The sequence below is a fragment of the Podarcis vaucheri genome, assembly GCF_965113315.1.
Source record: "Podarcis vaucheri genome assembly, chromosome: 2".
NCBI lineage: Eukaryota > Metazoa > Chordata > Lepidosauria > Squamata > Lacertidae > Podarcis > Podarcis vaucheri.
Genome location: NC_138760.1, coordinates 2,964,918 through 2,980,647, shown reverse-complemented (window position 1 = coordinate 2,980,647; position 15,730 = coordinate 2,964,918). Strand labels below are relative to the sequence as shown.

The 15,730-nt window shown below is 47.1% G+C and overlaps 1 protein-coding gene across 5 annotated transcripts in view; it reads left to right on the top strand.

The window, feature by feature from the left end:
* NCKAP1L (NCK associated protein 1 like) overlaps positions 1 to 15,730 on the top strand; it is a 67,902-nt gene that overhangs the window by 40,914 nt on the left and 11,258 nt on the right. For all 5 annotated transcript variants that reach the window (XM_082207842.1, XM_082207843.1, XM_082207844.1 and 2 more), the window contains 7 exons: positions 1,314 to 1,532; positions 1,979 to 2,109; positions 2,996 to 3,093; positions 4,011 to 4,104; positions 4,521 to 4,603; positions 4,821 to 4,901; positions 13,583 to 13,676. In XM_082207842.1, coding sequence (XP_082063968.1) covers positions 1,314 to 1,532; positions 1,979 to 2,109; positions 2,996 to 3,093; positions 4,011 to 4,104; positions 4,521 to 4,603; positions 4,821 to 4,901; positions 13,583 to 13,676 — 800 coding nt within the window. The remainder of the gene's footprint in view (positions 1 to 1,313; positions 1,533 to 1,978; positions 2,110 to 2,995; positions 3,094 to 4,010; positions 4,105 to 4,520; positions 4,604 to 4,820; positions 4,902 to 13,582; positions 13,677 to 15,730) is intronic.

Genomic DNA, 15,730 nt, shown 5'->3' with positions numbered 1-15,730 from the left:
CCCTCTAGGGGAAACAATTTCTATTTGTAGCCGTCCTTTTAAACACAGATCTAGCAACAAAGTTCCAGTTACTTTTGCTCCTTCTTAAGTGCAAAAGGAGACAATGGAAACAATATATTTCTCTTATTTAACTATCTGTCAACATACATTTTATTCACAGTCAATGAACTTTCCCAAAACGTCGATCTTACTGGCAGCCCGTTCCCAGGTTCAAAACGGTGGTAATTTATCTTTCTTCACTCTCTCTCCTGCAGGCTTAGGCGATCTAAAATTTCCCCCCTCTTCTCCTGCTTCCAAGGGGGGGTTTAGTAATTTTAACCGATGGAGATTTAATCCTTTACAAAAGACTTTCCAGACTTTAGCTTACAACGTCTTTGCTTCAATCTATTTACAAAAGAGGAAGGCGGACTTCCTGTTTGAAACCTTCCCGTTTCGGTGCCAAATTAAGATGCTTAAAGATCCAATTTTCCGTTCTACTCACGGGTAGTTGTTTAAAGTCCAATTGTCCACAGGAAAAAGTCAGCGCTCTCCGGCAACAGCAATGCAGCTTCACTCCGTGAAAGAAGCAGTTGATTCGAAGCACCGCGCCGCTCACCCCACGTCGCTCCGGATCCCCGAAACCGGGTTTCCCCGCGAGTAGGGGAGGCGCAAAAGGTGCCAGCCGAATCCCACGTCCACAGGCTTCTCCCGCCTGTGGTTTTTAGTGGGTCTCTGCCTCGCCATGGCAGTCCAGACCCTGATTTCCATGGAGCGGATTCCTCCCGATCAGAGGAAATCCGCCATTGCCGGAGGCGTTAACCCGGAAGTCTCCGAAGCACTTAATATTCTCATCACCCTGACAGGAGCTGGGCTGGGCTCAGTGCTGGCTAATTAGTTGAGCAATGGGGAGCAGATGCTCAAACTTTGCTAATTTTCAAAGGACCACTATTTCCCCCAAAGCAACAGCATTCAGTCTTTGCAATTCTCCCCATGGCTGCTTCTTGGCAGCCAGCTGGAAAACTCAGGCTTGTGTCTCCTTCTCTGGCTACATTTATGTTTTTCTCGTACTGCCATCTACCTCACCCTCCGCCGCTGCCAGTAGAGCACAGATTTCAGTCCCAAACATCCAAGTAGATATGACCTGTCTTCCTTGCCTGGAACATCACCTGATCCTCAGTGCTCATTAAGAAAACAAGCTATTCAACATAGCACTACATATTGGGAAACTTTAGCTTGAGAGGTAGGCAGAGTGATGAACATCAAGCTGTGGTGTTTGGGTGCTTTTTTCTTTTGGCCAATGTACATCCAATAAACATTCACATCCCCACCCCCAGGTCTTTGGTGCGGCTGGCAAAGCCAAACCCAAGCTCCCCAGAACTGGCACGTCCCTCAGAAGCATTGGCAGGTGTGCAGGCCTATACCACTTTCCTGGTTTCACTGATGCATCGCATAGGTCTGGATACTGGGCGCCTCCTCCGCAACGTGCTTCTGCAGCAGACCCAGCCCCTGGATGCAAGTGGGGAACAGACCCTCACCACACTCTATACCAACTGGTATGTGGCTGGGAAAATGGAGGGGCTGGTTGGGGCATTGCACTGTCATGGTAGGCAGGACATAATTTTTTTCAAGCCCCCCCAGGACGAGCCTCTGAATCTGCTTTAAATGCCAATATTTCAGATATTAATGAAGAGAGTTCTCCTAAGTATATGCAGAGAGTTTTCCCTAAGCACTGAGCAGCCTCACTCATGCATATAGAAACAAAGGACCAGCAGATATGGCTCAGCTCTGTCATCTCTGTCTCTCTCCTTTAAAAAAAGCTCAGTAGCAGTAGTAAGAGAGGCAGGTAGGTGTCAGGTAGTTGTTACTCTGGCCCAAAGTCCTGTTTAAGGAGGTTTTCCCATAGGCATGGCTCCTCTCCCCCACCTGCTAATCAGCTGACTCCTCCAGCAGCATTTTGTTGAGCTAAATTATATCATGTTTCCTTTGCTGTCACTCCCAGGTACCTGGAGTCACTATTGCGCCAGGCCAGCATGGGCTCCATTGTCCTTTCCCCATCAATGCAGACCTTTGTCAGTATACCCAAAGAAGGGGAACAGACCTTCAGTGCTGAAGAGTTTTCTGATGTTTCAGGTAGGTGCTCACACACTCAGTCTGGAGCACCCAAGGCTTAGTTGCAGTAGTGGTTCTTGAGCTGAATTTGGCAACAAGACTGACCACAGTGATGCCACGATGAGTGGTTATTCGGCCAGCAATGGAGGGGGTGGGGTCATGATCTCACTCTTCAAATACCCAAGTGCCTGTCACATGCAAAGACTTGTTCTTTCCCGCCCTAGCCATCACGACTAATGTTATTTTAGGAAAAACCTTAATGGTAAGAGCTATTTGACAGTGGAACCATTGGTGATAGGCTCTCCCATGCTCCTTTGGACAGGCATCTGTTTATGATGCTCTTGCATTGTGCATTCCTGCATTGTGACAATGGTTGGACTGAACTGTCTATGAGTGCCCCTCCAATTGCATGGTTCTGTGACTTTGCTGCTCAGTAGAAGTCACAAAATCCATTAGCAAGCCCATTTTTTTATCTTGGGCAAACAGTCATGTGGATTATAGTGGATGTTTAAAAGTGAAGAAGCAATCCATAGTAAGGTGTGGAGAAGCAAGTAAAGGAGGATAGAAGCTGGAGCTCAGGAAGTTGGAGGAAGCAGAGAGTAATCCTTATCTGGCTTCCAAAATATTCATGGTTAGGATTTGACTTGTCCTGAAAGGAGTGTTCAGCCAAACAGAAGACAGGGCTTGGAGGAGCCAATGAGAGCTTGAGATGTCCTGCACAATGCAGAGAAAGGTGGGCAAGGCCTCTCAGTTTGTCTAGCTGGCGTAGGCCTCTGTTGCTGCCTGCATAATCAAGAGAGGAACCAGCACTTGGCAGACATCCACAGGGAACAGCAATAAAGAATTGGTCACACTGTGGCTACTGCTAGTCTGCAAAGTATGCTGTTACCTTTTCCTCCCTCTGCAGAGATGCGAGCCCTGGCAGAACTCCTTGGGCCCTACGGAATGAAGTTCCTAAGTGATAACCTCATGTGGCACATCACCTCGCAAATGGTGGAGCTGAAGGTATGAAGCCAGGAGGAGAAGGGAGCTTGCTGCAATTTGCTGTCCTGCAACTCAGCTCTGACATATCGTGTGAACAGTGGTTCAGGGGCACTGATTAAAACAGAGCATCTGAGTGTTATAAATGTCCTTTTGTTTTGTGGGAAGGAATGGGCAGGTTGGAGCTGGACTGCTTTTGTCAAGGAGCTTCCGTATGTCTGTGCCTCTGTTGATTCACATGCATCAGTGGAACCAACTGATTTGCTGTTTGCTGTGCTACCACTGGGTTCTCCTGTGCGACTGACCCACAGGGTTGAGGGAGTTGGTCACCCACTGATGAGAGTACAATCCTGGTTTGCAGGGTGGTGCATCAGGCACCACTCAGTTGAACACTCAAGGCTATCCTTTGTTGTCAACCAATTGCTCAAGGCCTCAGAAGGAAGAAAAGAGAGTTGTCTATCAACCATGTGCCTTCTCATCCTAGTTTCTGACTCTGAAACAAGCTCTTGAGATCCTTCTTCCTTAGCATGTCATTCTCATGTGTAGCCACACCCATTTCCTGTTTCCTGTGAGTGGGCCTTTACAGCCAAGCAGACCATAGTCCCTTCTCTTGGCTGGGGAGTGCTTGGGGCCAGAAGGGTGGCAGCATCAAGCTCCTTCCCTCTGGGTTGACAGCCAGGGAAGACACAGGTGTCCATCACCTCTCTGACTGGGCTGCTGTTACTTCATGGTTGGCCCCTTGGACTCAGCCCCTATCTCCTTCCCCTTCCACCCTCTCTCAGCATCTTGCCTCCTCTCACCACAACCTTAGTGTGGGGTATTTCTTAAACTCATGCACAACATCAGGACCATGGTTGGTGCTGAGCTGCCCTGTCAGGACATCATCTTATATGGCCAGTTTTCAAAGTCTGTGTGATAGAACTTTATTTTCTTCTTTTTAGAAACTAGTGACAGAGAATATGGATGTACTGGTTCAGATCCGATCTAACTTCTACCAGCCAGAGCAGATGGCCGCACTGCTACCCCGCCTAACTGGTAGGTGACAGGCAAAGGTTACGCACGGCCTCAGTTCTTCTGTTCTCTGCTCCAGAAGCCACCAAGCAGCCACCTGAATGGCTAAATTTGGAGTGAAGCAACAACTGAAATAGTCCTTTGCTGCTTGTGAGCAGCGATTTTTAAAAAGCCATTGCAAATAGGCAAAGGAATTCTCATGAATGTAGGTTTGTATAACTCAGTAAAGTTCAGAAAACACTCCAGAAGATGTAGCGCTGTAGGAATGCCTGCTCAAAGATCCAAATAATGAAACCACAGTACACCTCCCTACTGGGGTTTCTGTCCTAAAGTGGGTTGGACTGTACTGTTTTCCATAGAATTAACCAAGCAAGTTATGCATATCCTGGAATTCTGTGGCTGCTAGAAAATTGGGACCAATAACCATGTGTTCTCCACAGCCGCCGAAAATGTTCTGAAGAGGATGACCATAATTGGGGAGATTCTGTGGTTCAGGTCCCTGGCGCAAGAGGGCCTTCAAGAGGTGAGTGATCGCAAATCTGTGTATGTATTCCCAGCCACACCCAGAGCAAAAGCATTCATTCCTGCTCCTTGATTTCCTTTTGATCATGCTGGATGATAAAATATAATGACTTTATGCAGCAGGACTTATGGGAAGGGCAGGCAATACAGCATTATAGCAAGCAAGAAGAATCAGCACTTCTCTGTTGCATCACTTCTTGCATTCTGACTCTTGACAGGTGTTCACCAATCACTGCCCTTTTCTGATGGGCCCCATCGAGTGCCTGAAGGAATTTGTCGATCCTGACATGGACATAAAGGTGAATTTAACTCTTTGGTATTAAAAATGCCTGGGAAGAGTCTGTTATATAACTTAGCTTCTGCCAGGTGAGTCAGTTCCCCTGCGTGCTTCCAGAATGCTACTGTGACAGTAGCCTTGGTTCTTTGAATCCCACATTCTCAGGCTTAGCATGTCTGAACTGTTTCTCTTCAGCCTCTACCCTGCCCCAAACGGTGTTCAGATGGTGGGTTCACATGTGGCATTATCTTGGGTGGAGGTAGGGAACCATTATCATCCCTAGGGCTGCATTCCTTTTTGGTGAGCCTTCGGGGGCCCACATGGCAGTGGAACAAGAAATGTATTTTTTTACCACTTTTGGGGAGGCTTGTGTCTATGCACACTCGCCCATTCCTCTCTATCCTCCACCCAGGCAAGCAAGAAGCATGATCAGAGTTCGAGGACACATTCTAGCCAGGCATAAACACCCAAGGAAGATGCAGAAGAGGGCTGATAAGGGGTGTGGCCTCAGGACTGTCCCAAGAGCCAGATAAAGAGGCTTCGGGAGCCACAGTTGGGGTCTGAAGCTCCCCCTTCCCAATCTAAGAAGAGGCAGTGAAAATTAATGTTGGATTTAAAGACTAAATGAAGTAAAGTCATTGCTGAGTACGATGGGAAAAGCTGCTTGCTGCCAAAACAGACTTGATAAAGAGACAGACATAGCATTCTATTTTCCTGCCTGGCACATGTCCTAAAGCACACAACTAAGGTACAGCTGGACCGCTCTGCATGATCTCCAGCTGCATCCCTCTTTCCTTACAAACTTAAATGTGCTCTAGTTACAAAATGATGGAAGTTCCTAAATTATGCTGAGTCCCCAGACTTTCTTCCTTAGTCTGTGACACCTCCCTCCTCCTCCTCAATAAAAAGGGGTAGAGTGTGAATTGTAATTTGTTTAAAAAGTGGCACAGCGTTACAGGCCTCCTAATCAAAATGTAATAATGTTGGGATGAAGTGAATGGCACTGGGAAGCGCTATGGTGTGGAGCTTGCCAATTAAGCTTGGATGACCTAATATGATTCCATCGGAGGCCCTGCACAGGAGTCCGGTGGATCCATTGCCTTAGGTAATTTCAGCCCAGTTCTGAAGGCTCAAGGTTTAGGATTCATGCTGTGCCATCATTCTGGTTCCACATACTCTACATGGCTGAACAGTTTACATTAAAAGCCATTGCTGCAAATAGTAGGGAGGGGTTGGGGAGCAGAGGACATAAGCTCATCTCTCTGCATTAGTCAAACTGTTTGAGTCCTCCTCTGCCTCCATTTGAGGCAAGGGTGTATCTCTGTTCCATTTCATTTATCTATATGTCACTGTGGGGACTGCTTGTCCTCCCCTCCTAGAAGCTCTGACCTCCCATGGTGCGGAGTATCCTTTGACATGTCCTGACTTAAGCGTCTCATTCATTGTTGATTGTGTCATGGCATTGAGGTTGCAACCTTGAGAGGCTCCCGCAGAGAGTGTCATCTTGGTGTGTGATACCCCAGTTGCAGACCCCTCCACCCCACTGCAGAGCAGGGGTACTTGTGGAGGTCGTTGGGTGTCGGATGAGCAAACTGGTCTGCTTGCGGCCCAGCTGCAGGGTTGGGGCTGCAAGAATAGCCAGTATCCTCCCTTCTGGCTGGTTCTGCTGTTGTTATGCTTCTAGCAGTTGCAAGGTGCAAGTGGAACAAAGGAACATAGGTGAGTGTCATATGCCAATGCTTGTCAATCCTAGTTCAGGATTGTCTTCTCTGACTCTTGAAGGCCACAGGCAGAGGTCTCTCTCTGCCTGATACCTGCTATAATTTGATGACAGTGGTGTTGTCTATGAGCCAGTTTACAACAATAGGAGCTGTGTAAGGCAGCCTTCACAAACCGGGTGCCTTCAGGATGCTTTGGACTGCAGCTCTCATTGTTGAACTTGCCCTGTTTCTCCAAGGGGTGGGAAGGTCAAGGAGCACAACATTTACCAAGGTTGGATTTCCTTTGCTCAGTGCAAACTGTGCTTGAGTAAACCAATTGAAATTAATGGGCATGACTAACAGGTGGGTCTACTCAGAGTATAAGTTGGTTGGATACAACTCCAGGAAAACAAGGACTGAGTAAAAGGCCTAGGTTTAGGGCAATCCAGGTTGCAAAACTGCAGTTCCTTTCATGGGTGAAAATTTCATGGGTAGCTTTATCTGGGCTGCTTCATGAAATTCTAGAGGTAATTGGAACCTCTGGAAATTGCAAGGAGCATTGAAGTATGTATTAAAGCTGGAGTGGGGAGCCTCACCTGTGCTCCTCTAGATGTTATTGGACAGCATTTCCCATCAACCCTGGCCGTTGGTCATGTGGGCTCAGAAGGATGAGATTTGGACTCTAGCATGCATGCTCCTGCTAAAGGCCATGCAGCTCGTGTTTTATGGAGGCGCTGGATGCAGAAAAGCAACGGTATGGTTGAAAACTACTTCTTAATCATTTGCTTATGAATTTTCTACCCAGATTTCTCTTGCTGCCTTGTGTCTCGGTGTACAGGTGACCACGCCAGGAGTTCTGGCAGTTTGAATTCCCCTACTGCATTGAATATGACGTTCGCTCTGGGTCCTGCCACTAGGGGCGTCTGTTCACCAGAGTATTTGGCTCCTGTGCCATCCCTTTCCCTAAGGTCCATGAATAATCATAGTTTAGAGGTCCCGGGCCCTAAGGAAGTCAGATTATCCTCCACCAGGGCCAGGGCCTTCTCAGTGATGGCTCTGACCTGGTGGAATGCTCTATCCCATGAGACTAGGGCCCTGCAGGATTTAATTTCCTTCCTGTAAGAGAGCTATTCCTCCTGGCTTTCAATTTGAATTTAGCCTGATCTTCTATTCCCCTCCCTTCCACCCCCTCCCCTTTTTATGAAGATTACCCGCTCTGGAATCCCACAGCCCTGGTGATCACCTGATGTTTATTGGATGAATTTTCCCCTAAATTAATTTTTGAACTTGGAATTTATTGTTATTCACGCTTTTATATTGTATTTTATGCTGATTTTTGTTGTATCACAGTTAAGTTTTTAAAATTTGTTGTTAGCTGCCCTGAGCCTGGTTTTCTGAAATGGGAATGGCGGAGTATAAATAAAATATTATTATTATTATTATTATTATTATTATTATTATTATTATTCAGCTACCTGAACAAGAGCAACAGTGAGGCCAGGATGTGTGTGGAGAATGCCCATGAGGAGGCTGATGAATTCCTAGGCAGGGGAGTTAGGGCTCTCTACCTACCCAACTCCCCCCCCCCCTTTTGCAATGCAGCCTGAAAGTTAATTACAACTATGATTAGTGGTGAGGCCCTGTGGATGAATAGAGAAGACTGATTTGCAGCCCCAGCCACTTGCAGGGAAATGGTATTTTGGATTGTATCAGAGAGATGGTGAACATCTCTCCTAAGCAGAATGACAGCGAGGGCACCAATCAGTCTCTGTCTGGAGCCTTCCAGAACAAGAGAGACACAGGTTTGTGGGAAACCAGAATGATGATCAGGTTGTTTCCTTAGGAGTTGGTTCCAGCAGACATGGAAGGCCCTTTATGCAAGACCTGGGCCAACTATTACAGGCCGTGGGGGTGGTTTGGTGGGAAGCCTCCACTGATTCCAAGCTGACTAGTGTGAGAAGGACATGGCCAAGTGACTGGAAAGAATGGGGAAGTGGAGAACCTGTGTGCTGCTGTGCAGTAGTTGAATTGTGAGAGTGGGGCAATGGAGTCTTAGCCCCCATTGGGAGGGCGTGATTTGGCTAAAACTGGAGGGAGGGAGGCAAAGGGACTTCATTAATACACGCATACACCCCAAGTTCAAGCATTGGTGATGTGAAAAGCTCCAGGAAAAGGACGAACACAGGCTGATTAATTTTCTGTGGTTCTTAATCACTCCTGCACATGCACAAGCCACAGCTTGGTCATCACGATTATGTATCTACAGATGCGAGCTCTCTCTCTTTGCAAGATCTGCAGTGTGCTGTGTTTAGATTAAAAAACATGGCTTCTAATGCCAGGACTCAATCCGGGGCTGTGCAAAGGAATTTTAAATAAGATATTACCTCTTTCCTTACCCCTAAGTAACTGACCTGTAGGAACCATACATGTGCTCACACACGTATGTATGCATGCAAGGGCTTCCATGCCAAAGGGGTGTTACTTTAGGTGGGCTTGATCTTGAGGGCTACCTTCTCAGAGATTAGGCATCCCAGTGTTGTATCCAGCCTAGGGGACTTTTGGGGTATCCTGCTTTTGTCGCCCCCTGCCCAGTTTTTAACTTCCATTATTCCTACTGTCCAGTACATAGCTCCTTCCTCCTTTACAAATTCTTCTCACAAGAGCCTGCACAAAGTTCCATTACCCAAATACAGCACCACATGCATGAGGGTGTCTGATTTCTATTGCATGTTTTGTGTTTGTGCTGGAATTGAAAGAGGTTTTTTTGGAACTTGCAGTTCTGCACACCTGCTGACTTTGGGCAGCCTGCAACTGCCTAAACTTAGAATGTACTACTTGGCAACGGCTATGCTGCTTTAACTTAGAGGTGTGTGTGTTTTGCTGTTACTGACAAGGACCAGCTCCGTAGTGGTGCTGCCACCTCAGCATCATCTGAGGCTTCCGGGAGGCCGTATCCTTGCTGCTGTTGCAGCCTCAGGTGTCCCCAAGGCAGCCTTCGCTGGCTGAGTGCAGGAATCCAGCTGAAAGGAACTGCTGCCCTTGTTGCATAGCTACATGTAGCCCCTCTTAGCTTCCCTGCAGTTCTGCTGTCACCGTCCTCTTTTCAACTGCTTAGAGACATCAGCTCCTCTCTGGGTTTCTTTCAAAGCAGCATTTCTCCAGGGGAGGCGGGCAGAGCTGGCACTGTAGGTTTCTCTTTCCCTTTGAAGAGTAAGCTTTTTCTAATGTTCCTTCCCTCCTCCACCTTTTTTGATAAAGAAAAAGCAATGGCAGCAGAGTCTCAACTGTTGCACTAATGAAAAAGGCCACGTCCCACAGAGCTTTTTAAAAGCCGTTGGTGTGCATCTTAAAGGAGTATTTCCTGGCTTATCCTGGTGTCACTAGGTGGTGCTGTTTCACACACCTCTCTTAATTCCTCATCACCATCCACACAAGCAAATGCATTTGGGAGCAAAGACATGGGCGCTCTTACCTTTGCCTTGCCAGGCCTTAGGAAGAAGTAGGAACAGGCAAGTTCCCTCAAATGGGCTCTGGATCAAATTGGAAGGGAACCCAAGCTACTTTGGGTGGGAGGAGCTGGGGGTTGGGGAATGATCAGTGGGAGATCTGCCCATGTAATGCCTTCTGGTTGCTTACGTTTGTGTGTGTGCGCGTGTGTGTGTGTGTGTGTGTGCTATTTGTATACAAATAGCATTGAGATGGACCAGCAGGGAGGGGGATGGCACTGACACTATGCAGGTTGTTGTTGCTGTGGCTAATTTGCCCTCAGGACACATTTCCTGCCACACATAGGTGAAAAGTGACAGTTCAGGCCAAGCCATGCAGCATGTGCTTTGGGGAATGGGGATGCCTGCTGCATATGCATGAGATCGGAACACTGGGGCCAATGCAGGCAATCGGCCACTGAGCATCTATATGGAACTGGAGCTTGCAAAGGTCTGATTTACAATGTCCAGCAGGAAGGAGACAGTGTCTCTCCTTTCTCAGTCCCCATTTTGTTGGGCTGATTCCAAAACCAAACCTGGCTAGAAGGACTTGGCCAGTCGCACATTTTGTAACCCTGCTGTGTAGGGTTAGCCTTGCTCCCCAGAAATTTGTCTTCCCGGAAGTTGGAGGGACACCCAGATAGACTTGTTTTCAAGCCTCGGCAGTGAGTTTCCTTTTCTCTCGGCAGAGTTCTCTGATCTTTCACTAGCTGGAGAAGACAGAATGTGAAGCAACAGCCAGGAATTAAGAGTTAGAAAAATATTTAGAAATAAGTTGCAATGTTTAACCACAAGGGTGATTAATTGGCACAGGCTGCCCAAGGAGGGGGGTGGGTGCTCTGTCATTCACAGCCTCTTGAATCAAGATGAGAAGTGTGTTTCACAGAGATGCTTCAGATAGCACACAAGAATGGGCTCGAGGCAGCTGTAGCGGTCGCTTCTGCTTTTAACAACTATAAATGTTTTAAAACTTTTTCCAACCCCCAACTGCCTACTGTGCCAACTTACATGAAATCTGCAGAAGCCTTTCACGTTTAGTTAATTTCTCTTCTTTCTCTCCCCACAACTCCCTCTCTTCTGGAAGCAGCCAGAAATGCAATTCCATTTCATAAGTTTACAGGGCTAGTACTGCAGCTCAATTTATGTGATACAGGAGCAGTCATGGACCCCACCTCCCCTGTCTCCACACATGATGTGTGCCTGCCGTGCAGCAACCGATACACACGGAGGACTGATTCACAGGGTTCTTCCTCCTTATAGAAAAGAGGTCATGCAACTTGGGTTTACACACTTGAGGGCTTCTGCATGAAGCACATTGCATTGCATGTTACATTATGCCAGTGTGCCTGCTGTAAAACATGCAGAGACTCACCAACCAAATAATTCGGCAGAATACTATTCACATCTGCAAAAGTTTTGGAGCCGTCATACAGCTTAATTTCTAACTAGAGCATATCCTGTAACTTCCTACTGAAATCATGTAACTTTTCATACCACAGACATTCTTTGCCCCCTCTTGGTGTTCTGCTATAGCTGCTGAAGACAGCCATGATGTGGTGGCATTGGGGAAGCACCGTAGAACAGCTAATAAAGCAAAACAAATCCACCACTGGTGCACTATTATTATGTGAAGAACATATTGCAGGATACACTTGCCTAAAAACACCAGTCTAGCGGTTCCCTTCGTGCCAGTGGTGCAGTAGGTGTTGTTGATGCATCTCACCTCCATGCCCAGAGGACTTATAAGCTATACAAAATGATTCACAGGAAAGGAGAGAGCAGGGTTTTTCAGTGAACAGTAGAGATGTGCTAGAGAGAATGATGGTGGCAAAGGGAGTAAAGGTTGTTTCGGGAAGGTGAATTAAAATTCCTGAAGGGGGATTCGGAGATTGTAGTAAAATCAAGGACCCAAGCCTTCGGTTGTCTCGTTTCATGTCTCTTGTGATTTGAGTGTCAGTTCCCCAGCTTTCATATCGATCGTATTCATTGCTGCTGCTGCCAGGGAGAGGGAACACGAGGGAGATTTCTCTGACTGCTCAGATCCAGGGAAGCATGATAGGGGTGAAGAGCTGTCAAAAAGATCCTAGTGTGGGAGGAAGGGAGTGTCAACATGCCCGCTTCCCTAGCATTTTTCTCAGCTAGATTTTTATGTCAGCACATTTGCCTAGTGCAAAGAATTGGAGGACCCTAAATTAAGTGCCTTCTGGACAAGATCGCACCTGGCAGCTTTCTCTGACCACTGTTCAAGGCCTCTACATCTACTTATTCTTTTTACTCTTGTCCCTGGTACTTGTGGTGACTGCTGGATCCCAGCCTCCATTTTTCCTTGCAATATTGCATATGCATACATAGGCACACTTCAAAAGAAAAGTCCCAAATGGCCCAGGCCCAGAATAACACAAGGAACATCTCCTCTCTTATGAACCACTCCATAATACAGACACTCTAGGTCTCTTCTCTTTAAGAGGTTATTCTATCTGTGACTCAGAGTGTAGCATTCTCAGTGATGACACCCCAACTTTGTAAGGAGTCCTCTAAGAAGGCTTGCTTGTGCCTGACCCTGGGGAGTTTCTCAGCCCTTGAATGGATACTTACTTAGCTTTTGAACTCTCGGGACAGCTTTTCAGCTGCCAGTGCTATTCATATTGGGTACGGTTTTTCTTAAGATGATCCTTTATGGATTTGGTCATATTGTACTGTTGTTTTATTGTGGATCTGTGTTTGGCTTGAACAGCTTTATGGTTGGAAAAGCAGCTGACCATTGTGAAGGACCAAATCAAATAAATACATGGGTAAAGAAAAGGGAGCATAGTAGCTAGGCTCAAAACTGTGGGTCCCTAAGAGGTTTCCCTCCCCCGACCCCATTAATAAACCAGGAATTGTGTTTCCTTGCTCCACAGTTCGTTTGATTCTTCTCAGTGGGACTGATTCCTGACACATGATATTACTTGGTGTTCCCATTCTAGAAGCCCTGATTTGGTTGTTTAGGCTGGGTACATCTGGGCTTAGTAGGATTTGTCTTCATGCCTGTATATGCCATTGAGGCAGCAGGATGGAGCAAATGTCCTGATGGGCCTCTCATGACTTATGCAATGTATTTACCATATCTGAAATTCTGTTAAATAGTGCAGTGTTTTTTCAGCTTGAAATTAGGTGAAATGCCATGTCTTAGCTAGCTTTGTCTCTTGCCTGAGTCCTCCTGTAAGATTTTTTGTTTGCCCTCCTTAGTAAATTCCTGCTATACTAATTTACTGAAGCGTCTGTAACCCGAGGTACCACTGTACTACCCTTTCTCCATTATGTGTGCTGCCTTTTTAAGTGCACAGTTTTGTTTTATAAAACATGGAGAGAATGTAAAAGATTATATTCCCCACCTGCAGTCTTACAGTCCAGAATCCTACCACCTTATTTTTGTGCATGTGCCAGCCAGGTCTGATATGTTGCAGTGAGACCAAGAGACCAAGGCCCAGCAGCAGCATTACCAACACCCGGTTCTGCCCTTTCACCCTTCTCTTTAGGTGACCTTGAGCATCTTTGAACTCGCCACAGCTGCAGGGGTCCCTTGCGACATTGACCCAGCCTTAGTATCCGCCCTTTCCAGCCTCAAGAAAGGTAAGATCCAAGGCTTGCCCATGTTTCCATGTACTGTTGCGATAAGACTGAGCTGTAGGGCTGTAAAATGTCTTCCCTTTATCTACTAGGCAAGAGATCCCAGAAGGCAAGCATTCCTAGTATCAGGAAAGCTCCGCTTTCAAAGGAGCTGCACAGGGAATCTTGCCAGGTGGTACATCATCTCAGCACTGATAAATATTTAACTCTGTCTCTAGGAGGCTGTCACTGCTTGGATGCTGTCACGGGTTTGTTTGTGTTTTAAAAGGCCCACTCCCATGCTTCAGCCAAGAATCTCAGCTTTCCTGAATTTTGCTTTGTGCCTTTCCCAGTTGGCAGTGGCAAGCTTTTGATCTTCCAGTACATGCACAGCCATTTGCACACCTGCATCTCACCAGTGGGCTGAATGCTATCCCCCTACCTGGAAAACACTCATGTATTTAATAGCTTCAGGCCACAGACACAATTGATGCAATTTGCTTCTCTGTGCTGCTGCTTCCTTTTCTTCACATTGGACCCAAAATCCAGATAGTTTAGGCCTAGGGTGGACTGTGGCCCTCCGCATTTGGCCTGCCAGGCCATTTCCCCCAAACCACGCCAACCTGCCCAACACCTAATAGCATATGTGATGTCTAGTATGCAGCAGGTAGAGATGCAGTTGGGCAAAGCAGGATTGAACTCACTGTGTGTCAGCTGATGCACAGGAAGTTCAATATTGCTTAGCCGCTCTCTCCCCAGTGGCCTAGTGCCTGGGATTGCTCAAGGCCTGCACAAGGATAACGTCACGCTGGTACCATCTGCCAAAACCCAGGGGTGGGGAATCTGGTTGGCCTATTGGGTAATTGGCAGGTGGGTGGCCCTGCCCATCTATCAAAATTGGCCTGTGAGGTGAAGGTGGGAGAATCTGGCTCACTGGGCCAAATAAGTGTCTCAGCCCTGGTTTTGGCAGATGGCATCTGTGTGTGACATTGTCCTCCTAATGGCATTGAGGCCTTGAATAATCCCAAGTGACTGTAGTAGCTAAAGCTCCTCTTCTGGAACCTAGAAGTCTGTCTTTCTCTTAGAATAGCAGACCAGAATCAGAGGAAGCTGTCTTATACTGAATCAGACCATTAGCCTGTCTAGCTCAGTACTGTCTGCAGTCATTGTGCAGGAGCCTCTGGGTTTCAGACCAAAGTCTTTGCCAGACTTACTTAGAGATGCCAGGTATTGAACTCAAGACCTTCTGCAGGTGAAGTGTGGCCCTTTCCTGAGCTTCTCTGATGAGATAGCCTGTGCTCCATTGCCTTCCGGGCAACCGTCTCTTCTTCCTTCACCACAACATGGACAAGAGACATAGAAACCCAGAGTGGAGCTCAGACAAGGACTTGGGAGACCAGTGTTCAAATACCCACTTGGCCATGAAGCTCATTGGGTAACCTTGGACCTGTTCCCAGCTTGTAAGCGGGTTGTTGTGAGGATAGAATGGAGAGGGAAAGAGCCATCTAAGACACCTTGAGCTCCTTGGAGAAAAGGGGAGAATATGAATGCAGGAATAAACAAACAAGCTTGCCACCTCGCCACCTTCACCGGTGCAGATTGCAAGAGCCCCAGGAGCCCTAGAGCACAGCCAGCCAGCCATAGCTTTGCTGGGGTTATATTGGCAGCAGCAGTAATAGTGGCCCATGTGCCCCAGTCTAGCCCTCCCCTCTCTACCCTTTGGAGACTCTTGTTGGTACCTGAGCCTCTTAAAAAAATTCTCCAGCCCCTGCCCCATAACTTTCTTGTCTAAATCAGTGCCATTTTTCATGCATCAGAATGCAGCTGTGTTTCTTCCCAGCATGGTGGCAAAGCAAAGAACAGCAGTAGCTTAATCTCCCTGTTTCAACTGACACTGGGACTTGAGATCATGGGGGTTTGAGGCTTCCATTCTTTAGTTCACTCTCAACTCCAGTCTTTGGTTGCTTGTAGTTTCTGCTTTCACTCCTCTTCTCTTCCCAGCTTTGCATCTACAGTCACTAAGGATCATAGAATTGTAGAGTTGGAAGGGACCCTGAGATCATCTAGTTCAACCCCCT